This window comes from Eretmochelys imbricata, chromosome 18, assembly GCF_965152235.1.
Source record: "Eretmochelys imbricata isolate rEreImb1 chromosome 18, rEreImb1.hap1, whole genome shotgun sequence".
Lineage (NCBI taxonomy): Eukaryota > Metazoa > Chordata > Testudines > Cheloniidae > Eretmochelys > Eretmochelys imbricata.
Window position 1 is genome coordinate 4,632,296 of NC_135589.1, and position 12,912 is coordinate 4,645,207.

Here is a 12,912-nt window from a genome sequence, read left to right on the forward strand (position 1 = left end):
CAGGAGTCTGGACACAGAGAATGGCCAACACCCTGTTTCCTGGCAACTGATGACCTGGGCCCTTCCCCCCTGCGAGGTGAGAGCTAAAGGGTTGGAGAACAAAGGAATCCGGTGACCTCCTGGCGCAGGACAGGGACAAAGCCCAGGGGAGGAGGGGATGGAGGGAGTTTCAGTTTGGGGCTGGCTGGAGACATGGAGTGAAGGGCAGACCTGGTTGTCTGGCTCACTGCACCCCAAAATGGACCCAGTTGAGGGATCCAGTTCTCTGTACCTACAAGCTCTGTTTTAGACCATGTTCCTGTTGTCTAATAAACCTCTGTTTTACTGGCTGGCTAAGAGTCATGTCTGACTGCGAAGTTGGGGGGCAGGACCCCCTGGCTTCCCCAGAAGCCCCGCCTGAGCGGACGCATTGTGGGAAGCGCACGGAGGGGCAGAGAATACTGAATGCTCCGAGGTCAGACCCAGGAAGATGGAAGCTGTGTGAGCTTTTTGCCCTGAAGACAGTCTGCTCACAAAGAGGAGACTTCCCCAGAGTCCTGACTGGCTTCATGGGGAGCAGTTCCAGAGCATCACCCAGGGACTCCGTGACAACTGGTGGCAGAGGTGGGATGTACTGCACCCCATGGATGGTACTTCCTGCAATAAGTGACTGGGGAGCAGTAAAACGAAGGGGGATTGACGGGGACCAGGCGTGCTGAAGGCTCAGAGAGGAGCGGTTTCGGGGGGCGGTTAACCCCTGGGAGTGTGTGACCAGCGAGAAGGACTGTGCAGTAATGGGGTCCCCCTGGGGACTGCAATGAGCAGTCTCAGGGGCGGAGGAGCCTGCGGCTTGGCCCTGGGAGAGAGAAGGACTTTTGCAGTAACAGGGTTCCCCTGGGGATTGCAGCGAGCAGTCCAAGGGTTGGAGGAGTCTGCCGCTCAACCCTGGCAAAGAGGTGGTGACCTCGAGAAGGGCTGGCACACTAGGGGTTCACCCTGGAAACCGTGGGAAGCTGAGAGCACACAGGCCTGTGAGTTCACAACAACTTGGGAAGAGCGGAGTGATGGCCTGTCACCATCTCCTTAAGAAGGACATTGTAACCCTGTGCAGAAAGGAAGTGTTGAGCATTGGTAAGTTCACCAAAGCACAGTTAATCGTGCAGCTGGAGGAGGATGACCACTCTAAGGAACAGATTCCTCACCCCAAATGGGGCTATAGCAGGATCTGTGAGCAGCTGGAGTGGGAGCCAGGCATCTCCAAGACTCCTGTCCCCGACCAGACGAGGGTCTTCACGATCGGGTTCCCCATCCGGGGATCGGAGACAGACGGGATTGGAGCTGAGTCTGAGAGAGCAAGAGGACGGTGAGAGACAGCAAGAGTCCAAGAAAGAGCTGCAGAAGCAGCAGCAGCATGAACTTGCGGTGGTGGAGCGGAGAGGCAAAGGGGACCTCCCAGGGGTGAGTGGGGATAGACCCCGGGGGGCCAGTTCCGCAGGGAACCTCGAGACTAAATTGCTGCCCCTGGTTAAGGAGCAGGGGGATGTGGATGCCCACCTCACTGCCTTTGAGCAGGCTGGCGATTTGAACCAGGGGGACCCTGTGGAAAAGCCCTGGTATCTAGCTCCCTTGCTGGGTCCCAAGGTCATAGACTCCGTCAGCCAGATGGGTGGGGAGGTGGACAGGCTCCCACTCCTGACCCCAACCTATATGTCTGTGTGGAGTCTCCTGGGGTTGGGCCCCTCGGACCTCCAGTGGGAGCAGAAGGTGTGGTCAATGGGGAGACATTCCTGGGGTGGCGAGACCCTGGGACAGAGAAAACTGTTGTCAGGCCCTGGGTGGTGCAGCCTCAGATGCTGAGGGGCTGTGTGAGCTGGGTGAGGGTCCCAGGGATGAAGCCCCTCGCCCTGCCTATGGCACAGATCCCTGTGCAGACCCAGGAGGGGTGGGGCTGGCTGGCCGTTGGGGTTCTCCAGGATATCAGCTGTGAGACCCTGTTGTGGGGTGACTGTGTCTCTTTGGGACAGGATCCAGGCCCTTCTCCTGTAACGGTCAAGGGTTTGAATTTGAATCCAGGGAACAAATTGGTGGAGAGGGAAATGGCCAGTGAAAATGCAGATGACCTGGCTGGCAGCAGGGAGGAGCTGCTAGACTCAGGCTACCTGCCTGCCTGTAACCAGACCCCTGGGGCTCTCCGCCCCCCTTGCACACCGGAGAGGGGGCTCACGCTGGCTCTGATGCCGTGAGGAAAGCAGCGAGCTCGCTGCCTACCCCCACTGGGACAGCAACGGCAGCGCTGAGCACAGTGGGAGCTGAGACCCCAGCTGAGTGGGGGGAGACACAGGCAGGGCAGGGGATCTGTTGGGAGTGGCAAGGTGCTTGGTAAGGAAAGTTTGGATGAGCCTAGGCAGCCTTGTGAGCTGATGGCTGTGTCTAGTCAGCAGTGTGGGAAGGCGAGGAGAGTGGAAGATGAGTGTCCCTGGACCTTACCTATTACCTGGGTGGAGAATTGTGACAGTGAAGGAAACGTGCCTGTGTCTGTCAGGGGTACTGACTTGCCTGTGGAGGGAGCTACCCTAATCTCCAAGCAGTTGTCTGTGACCAAGGGGAATGAGATCCCAAGCTGTGTGTCTGGTAAAGGAGAAAGTGTGTCCAGCTCTTCTTTGTCTGTGGAGCAGACAGAAGGGGCCTTTCAGCCTGTGACGGTTGAGGGTAGTGCAGTTGTCTCAGAGCTGGTTCTGGATTCAGCTAAAGCCCAGGAAGGGAAGGGTCTTAAGTTTGTGTCTGCTCGGGAGAATGGCCCTGTAACTAGGTCGCATCCAGTTAGTGTCTATGTAAAATCCCAGAGACCAGACAATTCTGGTGCTTGTATTTTGCCTGTTGCTAGTGTGTTGTTGGGAAAGGGTGTAGCAACTCTGTCTAAATCAGGGTGAGATCATAGCCGGGTCACAAGGAGAGCATGAAGGTGATTTGATTGTGTTACCTGCTGAGGGTGTTGAAACCTGTAGCAAGAAGGAAAAGATTCCTGAACTTGTGTGTGGCAAAGGGAAGGAGAATGCTTCTGACCTTTTATCTAGGAAGTCTGCAAGTTTGCCTGAAAGGGGATTGTGTAGGAATCCGCCGGATGGGCCAGAGGTAATTCTGGATGTAAGGGAGACCCAGAAAGAGTCTGTTGTTGCTCAGCAAAGTGTTCCTCTAGAGCAAGTCCTAGGTAAAGAGGGTAAGAGCAGAATTTCTGTGAGGGGTGAATTGTTGCATAGGAAAGCCCAAGGGAAAGGAAACCTCATGGAGTCTTTGCAAGCAGCTTACTGCAACTGAAGGGTGTGAAAGTGATTTAATCAAGTTTCAGAGTAACAGCCGTGTTAGTCTGTATTCGCAAAAAGAAAAGGAGTACTTGTGGCACCTTAGAGACTAACCAATTTATTTGAGCATGAGCTTTCGTGAGCTGAGCTGTAGCTCACGAAAGCTCATGCTCAAATAAATTGGTTAGTCTCTAAGGTGCCACAAGTACTCCTTTTATTTTTGATTTAATCAAGAAAGTTTCAGTTTCTAACAGCCAGAAATATTCTGTTGTGAATGAAGCCACTGACTTTCCTGTTGAAAGATCCAGTGTGGATAGCTTTGAGAAGGTCTCAGATGGAGTGAAAGCTGTTAAGAAAGTTAAACAGTCCTATAACCAAGTGGCAGTGTTTGGCCAGCTTGTTGTTCAATCCCAGTTTGACCCCCTGGGGTTTTGGGGTGGCCAAAGGGCGGGCCGCATAAACCTTCCCACATGTGGCCTGCGAGTGCTATCGATTACCCCCGACCTAAGGGAGGGTGTGAAACTGGAAGGGCCTTGTGTAACTCCAACCAAGGAATGGGAGAGGTGCTGGGGCATCCATGGGAACTTTGGTGGCTTTGAACTTCCCCAGGTCACCGGCTAAAGTGACCCCGCTCAGTTCGATCTCGAAGGGGGGAGAGATGTGACGAAGTGGGACTGTTCTTAATGTTTCCTCTGAATAGTGTGGGGGTGCCTCAGTTTCCCCTAGGCAGTTCTTAAGTATCTAGGTGGTGGGATAAGGGTGTATGATCATTGCAGAGCCCTAGAGGGCAGGTGTGTGCAGGAGTCTGGACACAGAGAATGGCCAACACCCTGTTTCCTGGCAACTGATGGCCTGGGCCCTTCCCCCCTGCGAGGTGAGAGCTAAAGGGTTGGAGAACAAAGGAATCCGGTGACCTCCTGGCGCAGGACAGGGACAAAGCCCAGGGGAGGAGGGGATGGAAGGAGTTTCAGTTTGGGGCTGGCTGGAGACATGGAGTGAAGGGCAGACCTGGTTGTCTGGCTCACTGCCCCCCAAAATGGACCCAGTTGAGGGGTCCAGTTCTCTGTACCTACAAGCTCTGTTTTAGACCATGTTCCTGTCGTCTAATAAACTGCTGTTTTACTGGCTTGCTGAGAGTCACGTCTGACTGCGAAGTTGGGGTGCAGGACCCTCTGCCTTCCCCAGGAGCCCCGCCTGAGTGGACTCGCTGTGGGAAGCGCACAGAGGGGCAGAGGATGCTGAATGCTCCGAGGTCAGACCCAGGAAGGTGGAAGCTGTGTGAGCTGTGTGTCCTGAAGACAGGCTGCTCACAGAAAGGAGACTGCCCCAGAGTCCTGACTGGCTTCATGGGGAGCAGTTCCAGAGCATCGCACAGGGACTCCGTGACACATGCATCTTCCAATGACTAATAATTTCTGGGCTTGTTCTCCCTGCCGGGCTTGCATGCGGGACACCCTGCAGCACCGCACCAGACACCTTCAGGGCAGAGGCTGCGTTCCTCAGTGAGGTGTAGGGAGAAGGGGCCCAGATTCTAGGCTTTGGGGAGTCTAAACATTAGCCTACTCTCTGCCTTATTGTCTTCCTTATATCCAGCTCTGTGGGACACCTGCTGGTGGAGGCCTTCCAGCAGCCAGGCTAAATTCTTGGTGCTTTCAGGTTCAGTCCTGCGTGCAAGCAAAACTCTCGGTACTCGGCCTTGGTGACACCATGAGATTATCCTGGTAGGGCTGGGATGTGTCACATGACACAAGCCCTGAGCTGGTCATTGGCCCTTGTCAATCCTGCTCCAGTTTCCAGATCTACCACCTGTCCCATGCCCTTGCTTTGAATATATTGGGGGCACTCTAGGGTAGACTAGGGCAAGCTTTACCCAACATGGGCATTTGCCACTGAGAGAGTCACTAGATGAGGGTTTCCAGATGTTCTGGGCAGACAACTTCATTCAGCTTTGCTTCGGTGGGTGCTAGCGATGGGTGTACATCCGGTCTCGAGCCTGATGCAGGGGCAAGAAATGGTATTTAAAATTCAGCCTCTTTACCAAGGTTTGGGTCAGGTCATATTTGAAATGAACACATTTGCTCAGCATCAGCGCCTGCCCAGAGTCTGGCGTTAGAAGCCAATCCTGTGTTCTCATGCTGCCATTACTAACTGTTGCAGAGTTACCCCTGCAACAGGATGGCAGGGCTGCATCTGCACTGGCAAAGCCAGGACTCCTCACTCACCCTGGGAATGCGCCCACGTAGCCAGGCTAGGGCTCAGCGTGTCTTCTGGCTAACCCTGTTCTGAGCTGGGGTAGCTGACACAGTGATGGAAGTGCCTGACCCCTGCCTACACTATTGCTACCAGTAGTGAATTATGGGTCCCACTTTGCCAGTGTAGACAAGGCCCAGGAGAGAACGGAGCTGCTAACAATTCATGGGAGGGAGGAGGAACCGTATGACCTTCCCAGTTAGATGAGCTCTCTGACCCAGTGAAAGGAAGGGAGATTTACATTCAGGCCCTGCAGTGTTGCTGATGTTGGTCACCGAACCAGAAAGCCATGTCATGTCCTGAGGGGGTGAATGGGGAGCTGCCTGTTCTAGGCTCAGTCTCTATAGCCCCACCAGCAACGTTACACTGGGAAAGGCCCTGCCCGGGGTCCACTGGTTCTTAGGGCTGCTATAAGTCTAGCTAATTGTAAGCGTGGGAACTGTCCCGCTACTGTGGGGAACTTTCCTGGCTTCTGCACGACCCCGGTGAAGTGGGCTAGCAAAAGGATCTGACTCCTCGCTCCCACTTCCTTTGCCCAGAGGCCTCCCTGCCCTTGAGGACTACCCTTCCCCTCTCCTGTCTGGCAGAGTTCTCGTAACCCCAACAAGGCTGGGCCCAGGATTCCTGGGGGGCTCGATCCCCAACCCTGCTGTGGTCACCTAGGACAGGGGCTAGGGTGTCCCCACTCCGGGGTACTCTCTCTGCACTGGGCACTTCTCTGACCCACTGACCATTGCATACAAGTTAAAGCAAATGCAAGTTATTTAATCAACAAATAATTTTTAAAAGAATAAGGAAAAATGGGAAAGGTTAAAGGAAACACATCACTCCGCTCTGTGGCAGGGAACATCACAAACAGTGTCCCTGGAATGTCAGGGCAGTTCACAGTCTGTTCCTTGTAAGTCCCAGGCCTCCTTCTCCGGCCCTGGCTGTGCTGTAGGGATGCTGTGGGTTGGACACTTGCTCTGGTGGTGGCCACACGCTCTCAGGCTCTAAGTGGTAGGACCCTTCTTCCCAGTGTCGCCTCCGCCCTGTCGGGGTTACGATCCAAGCCTGGCCTGCAGAGCCTCTTGGCTGAGGTGTCTCCCTGTGCTGGGCCCGCTGCCCAGGGTCCCCCTCGCTCTCCCCAGCTGCTCACCGCACCCGGCTCCGGACTGCTCCAGCCCCAGCTCCACCACTCTGTCTCAGCACTGCTGCCGCTCTGCCTCCAGCTCCCTGGGCTGCTTCTTTGGCCCCTCTGGCTCTGGTTGCTGCAGCTCTGCTCCCAGGACAGGTCTGCTCTGCCGGCTGCTTCTGTGACTCTGCTCCCAGCCCTGACTTGCTTTGTGGGCTGCTTTTCTGGCCCCTCTGGCTCTGGTTGCGGCAGCTCTGCTCCCAGGGCAAGTCTGCTCTCTCTGGGCTGTGCCTCTGGCTTTGGGGCTGCAGCTCTGCTCCCAGGACAGGGTCTGCTCTCTTTGGATCTGGCACAACTCTGCTCCCCAGTTTAGCTTGGGCCCTGCTTTCTCCTTAGCTCGGCCCCCCTCTGTCTGACCCAGGCAATTCTAGCTCACACGGAGGAGGGGACCTCCCTGGCCTCCTGACTCCCTGACTAGCCTGCCCGCCCTGTCATTCAGGCTGACCTGGAGCATTGGCTTCTCCCCATTGTTCCTGGGGACTGTCAGTCTCAGGGTCCTGATTCCACATCGACCCTTCCCCTTTGAGTACTGGGAGCTAGCAACTAAAACACCCCCACTGAATGTTAGTAAGGGGGCAACAGTCCCCTTACATAATGCTGTGTGTACCTAGTGGCTGCGGGTTGGACCCTCAGCACTGACAGGGCTTGGGGCCTGTTTGTTTGGTCTCAAAGAATGGAGGGAACTAGGCTAAGCAAGACCAGGCCTGGGAGCTTTTTGCTGGGAGACCCGGGAGACTCCATGGTGTTTGAAAGCACAAAAGGTTCAGAGTCGGTGGGTCTCTGTAACAGACTGGGCGTGCTGGCGGTCACGGAGATGCCAATGGCAGGTTCCAGGCTGATGCAAGTGGACACTCCCAATGCATGCCTGACCCCAGCTCCAGCTCTCCGCGATAACTGCGGAATGGCCTTGCTGCCCAGGTGCCAGCTCTTTGCCCTGGGTGGAGCCTGTCATGGACGGTTACCCTGTGTTCTGTGTTTCAGGGGGGGAAGATCCCCATCCGCTGGACGGCCCCCGAGGCCATCGCGTACCGCACGTTCTCCTCAGCCAGCGACGTGTGGAGCTACGGCGTCGTCATGTGGGAGGTGTTGGCCTACGGGGAGCGGCCCTACTGGAACATGACCAACCGGGATGTAAGGGAGCGTCATCCTGCCTCCGGCTGGGCTGGTATCAGGCCGGTTCCCTCCCTCCCTCTGCTAGGGGCGGCACCTCATGTTAATGGAGAGGTCATGAGGGCTCACGGCGACAAGTTACTGGGTGTCCCCGCCCCGCCGCATGTGACTCGGTGTCCCTGCCCCGCCGCGTGTGACTCGGTGTCCCTGCCCCGCCGTGTGTGACTGGGTGTCCCCGCCCCGCCGCATGTGACTAGGTGTCTCTGCCCTGCTGCTTGTGACTGGGTGTCCCCTCCCCGCTGCGTGTGACTGGGTGTCCCCACCCCGCTGCGTGTGACTGGGTGCCCCCGCCCCGCTGCATGTGACTAGGTGTCCCCGCCCCGCCGCGTGTGACTGGGTGCCCCCGCCGCGTGTGACTGGGTGTCCCCACCCCGCTGCGTGTGACTGGGTGTCTCTGCCCCGCTGCGTGTGACTGGGTGTCCCCGCCCCACCGCGTGTGACTGGGTGTCCCCGCCCCGCTGCGTGTGACTGGGTGTCCCCTCCCTGCTACATGTGACTGGGTGTCCCCACCCCGCTGTGTGTTACTGGGTGTCTCTGCCCTGCTGCTTGTGACTGGGTGTCCCCGCCCCGCTGCGTGTGACTGGGTGTCCCCGCCCCGCCGCGTGTGACTGGGTGTCCCCGCCCCGCCGCGTGTGACTGGGTGCCCCCGCCCTGCTGCATGTGACTGGGTGCCCCCGCCCTGCTGCGTGTGACTGGGTGTCTCTGCGCCACTGCGTGTGACTGGGTGTCCCCGCCCCGCCGCATGTGACTGGGTGTCCCCTCCCTGCTGCGTGTGACTGGGTGTCTCTGCGCCACTGCATGTGACTGGGTGTCCCCGCCCCGCCGCGTGTGACTGGGTGTCCCCGCCCCGCTGCGTGTGACTGGGTGTCCCCTCCCTGCTGCGTGTGACTGGGTGTCCCGGTCCCGCTGCGTGTGACTGGGTGTCCCTGTCCCGCTGCGTGTGACTGGGTGTCCCCTCTCCACTGCGTGTGACTGGGTGTCCCCGCCCCGCCGCGTGTGACTGGGTGTCACTGCCCTGCTGCGTGTGACTGGGTGTCCCCGCCCCACTGCGTGTGACTGGGTGTCCCCGCCCCACTGCGTGTGACTGGGTGCCCCCGGCCCGCTGCGTGTGACTGGGTGTCTCTGCCCTGCTGCGTGTGACTGGGTGCTCCCGCCCCGCTGCGTGTGACTGGGTGTCTCTGCCCCGCTGTGTGTGACTGGGTGCCCCTGCCCCACTGCATGTGACTGGGTGCTCCCGCCCCGCTGCGTGTGACTGGGTGTCCCTGCCCCGCTGCGTGTGACTGGGTGTCTCTGCCCCGCTGCGTGTGACTGGGTGCCCCTGCCCCACTGCATGTGACTGGGTGCTCCCGCCCCGCTGCGTGTGACTGGGTGTCTCTGCCCCGCTGCGTGTGACTGGGTGCCCCTGCCCCACTGCATGTGACTGGGTGCTCCCGCCCCGCTGCGTGTGACTGGGTGTCTCTGCCCCGCTGCGTGTGACTGGGTGTCCCCGCCCCGCTGCATGTGACTGGGTGTCTCTGCCCTGCTGCGTGTGACTGGGTGTCCCCGCCCCGCTGCGTGTGACTGGGTGTCCCCGCCCCGCTGCGTGTGACAGGGTGTCCCCGCCCCACTGCTTGTTACTGGGTGTCCCCACTGCGTGTTATATATGTGCTTTAGGTGAGGTTGTGTTAGGGGGTTGCCGAGATGGAAAAGACAAAGGAAGGGAGGGGTTGGAGAGTGGGAGGGGGTTGGCGCAAAGAGCCAGTCAGCCCAAGGGATGGTGTGTTCAGCGTGAGACCTCCAGAGAACAGGGGCCTGCTACCACCGGTGGCCATTGGTTGCTGCTTGAGCTGCTGCTGCAGCTGCTCTGCGAGTTCAGTCTGTGGCTGGCTACGCAGAGCTCTGGAGCAAAGAGCCAGGCCCTCACAGAGTGCGCGCTGGGAGGGCTTTGTGCTCACCCCGAGCAAACCTATCTTTCAGGTCATTAATTCAGTGGAGGAGGGCTACCGCCTGCCTGCTCCCATGGGCTGCCCTACAGCCCTGCACCAGCTCATGTTGGACTGCTGGCAGAAGGATCGCAGCGAGCGGCCACGCTTCTCCCAGATCGTCAGCATCCTGGACAAGCTCATCCGCAACCCTGAGCATCTCAAGTGCACAGCCACAGTGAACCGGTAAGGCCTGCCACAGCCATGGTGAACCGGCAGGGCCAGCCACAGCCATGGTGAACCGGCAGGGCCAGCCACAGCCCGGCTAACTGATAAGACCGGCCAAAGCCATGGTGAACCGGTAAGGCCACCCACAGCCATGGTGAACCAGTAGGGCCAGCAACGGCCACGGCAAACTGGTGGTGAACCATTAAGGACAGCCACAGCCATGGTGAACCAGTAGGGCCAGCCAAGGCGAACTGGTAAGACCAGCCAGAGCCATGGTGAACCAGTGGGGCCAGACACAGCCACAGTAACCTGGTAGGGCCAGCCACAGCACCAGCCAGTGCATCATAGCCACAGTGAATTGGTGAGAGACTCTCTTGCCCGATATGGCAACAATGGCTTCTCATTGACTAACATTGGCCACTTTATGCCTGTTTGCTGGCTAGAGCCTCACACCAAGCCAGAGCGGACAGTGAGCTAGTTCACTGCCACAGTGAGACAGTCAGAGACCGAGCCAAGCCCAGGCTCTGAGCTGGCACCGGCCACATCAGGCACTCAGATGCCACAGTGATGGGCAACACAATGGATGGATCAGAGCCACAGAGACCTACTTAAAGCCTCCGTCCAAGCTAAAGCTTATGGCTAACACAGTCCAGGCCATAACTATAATGAGCCACACTAGCCTCCTAGCCTGGTGCTTATGGCTTCAGCGCGGTCCTGGCCGCAGGCCTGGCTAACACCAGCCTGGAAAAGATGTCTCTTGAAAATAGGCTCAGCCGTGAGTGGAGCAGCTGCATTTCACACACTTGGATTCACATGCCCAGCCCATCTCCACACAAAGTTCAGTTGTACACACAAAATACACATGGGCACTTAAGTGCATACACAATACTAGGCCCTGGCAATGTGGATAACCCTGCAGTAACCCTCTCTTTGGCTCTGCCTGACCAGAGAGGGCCCCAGCCCTCTTACCCCTGACCTTCACTTCTTGTGGAAACACAAGCCGTGGGGAGCGGTAATTGTGCAATGATAGAATAATGTTGGGGTGTCAGACTGCCATCCCCAGCTGCACAGCCTGGGCTATGGCTGCTTTCTTGGTACCTTGACTCCACTTGCTGATCCGCCCCTTAGCGCTAAGTTTATGCCTTTCTCTTGTCTTCTAGGTTCACCCAAACTCCCTTTGACAGAGGTTTCTTTGATTTCACGAGCTGTTTCACCGTGGAGGACTGGCTGGATTCCATCAAACTGGGGCGCTATCGGGAGAACTTCGCTGTGGCGGGGTATTCCTCGTTGGGGATGGTGATGCGGATGAACATCGAGTGAGTATGAAGGGGGAGAAGTGACTGATGTAGGGGATGGCACCACTGGTCACCCCATCACCTTCTGCTGCCCTCCTACCTTGGGCTCTGTAGATCTTACAAGCTAAGCAGTGTTAGGCCTACTTAGCACCTGGAGGGGAGAAAATCCAGATACTGAAGGAAGTGGAGTTGGTGCGTCTCTCCTTGGTGCTCTTCTTTATGAGTCAGTCCTGAGCCAATGCACCAAGGTGATGCTGAGCTCTGTGTGTGTGTGTGTGTGTGTGTGCACATGCATAGGGCTGTGTGTGTTTGTGCATGCGTGTGCATACGGCTCTGTGTGGTGTGACGCAGCAGGGAGGGGGGAGTTTTGACCTGGGAATGTGGCAGGGGAGTCTCACTGGGGATGGGACACCTGAGGGCCTGTAACCTGAGCCAGGAGGGGGAGTTAACACCTCTGCCCGGGAATGTGGACAGAGGCTGCAGGAGAGAGCCTGCTAGGGGGATTTAGTTTTCAGTTTGGTCCTGGGTGGTGGAACGCAGGGAACCCCAGGGCTGGGGTCTAAGGTCCCTGCTCCCCCAGAAGGACTTGACTGTGGGGTCCTGGTGGTACCCAAAAAAGCTCTGTTTTAGACTGTGTTCCTATTGTCCAATAAACCTTCCGTTTTACTGGCTGGCTGAGAGTCACAGTGAATCCCAGGAAGAGGGGTGCAGGCCCCGGACTCTCCCACACTCTGTGACAACTTCTCTCCCCCCTTCGAGACTGATCTGAGCGGGGTCACTCTGACCAGTGACCTGGGGAAGTTCAGGGCCCCCTCTCCGGGACAGCGCATCCGCTATCATGTTGGCACTTCCCTTCACGTGGACCACGTCCATGTCATAATCCTGCAGGAGCAGGCTCCACCTCAGGAGTTTGGCATTGGCTCCTTTCATCTGGTGCAGCCAGGTCAGGGGAGAGTGGTTGGTGTACACGGTGAAGTGTCGCCCGAAGAGATATGGCTCTAGTTTCTTGAGGGCCCACACCATGGCCATGCATTCCTTCTCGATGGCCGCGTAGTGTTGCTCCCGGGATAGCAACTTCTTGCTCAGGTACACAATGGGGTGTCTCTCCCCCTTTTCATCCTCCTGCATTAACACCGCCCCTAGTCCCATGTCTGAGGCGTCGGTGAACACCATAAAGGGCTTGTCAAAATCTGGGTTTGCCAGAACTGGGCCACTGACCAGAGCCTCCTTCAGTGCCCGGAAAGCCTCTTGGCACTGTTTGGTCCAGACCACCTTGTCTGGCTTCCCCTTCTTGCATAGCTCAGTGATGGGGGTGGCTATGGCGATAAAGCGGGGCACAAACCTTAGATAGTATCCTGCCATCCCAATAAAGGCTTGGACCTGTTTTTTGGTGTAGGGAGCGGGCCACTCTGATCACCTCCACCTTGACTGGTTCCGGCTTTAGGCCGCTGCTCCCCACCCAATGGCCCAGGTAAGATACTTCAGCCATCCCCACCTCTGCTTTTACAGTCAGCCCAGCCCCCTGGAGTCAGTCTAGCACTTGTCTAACCTGGGACACATGGTCCTCCATCCCCCTCAGTAGCTGATCCACCAGGTGTTAGAAGGTGGCCGGCGCT

The 12,912-nt window shown here is 57.6% G+C and overlaps 1 protein-coding gene across 1 annotated transcript in view; it reads left to right on the plus strand.

Annotated features, from left to right (window-relative positions):
• The window catches only part of EPHA8 (EPH receptor A8), an 83,924-nt gene extending 72,603 nt beyond the window's left edge, over positions 1 to 11,321 (plus strand). The window contains exons 15-18 of the mRNA XM_077837064.1: positions 7,684 to 7,833; positions 9,829 to 10,019; positions 10,140 to 10,163; positions 11,186 to 11,321. Of these exons, the coding sequence (XP_077693190.1) occupies positions 7,684 to 7,833; positions 9,829 to 10,019; positions 10,140 to 10,163; positions 11,186 to 11,321 (501 nt within the window). The remainder of the gene's footprint in view (positions 1 to 7,683; positions 7,834 to 9,828; positions 10,020 to 10,139; positions 10,164 to 11,185) is intronic.
• Positions 11,322 to 12,912: the final 1,591 nt, after the last annotated feature.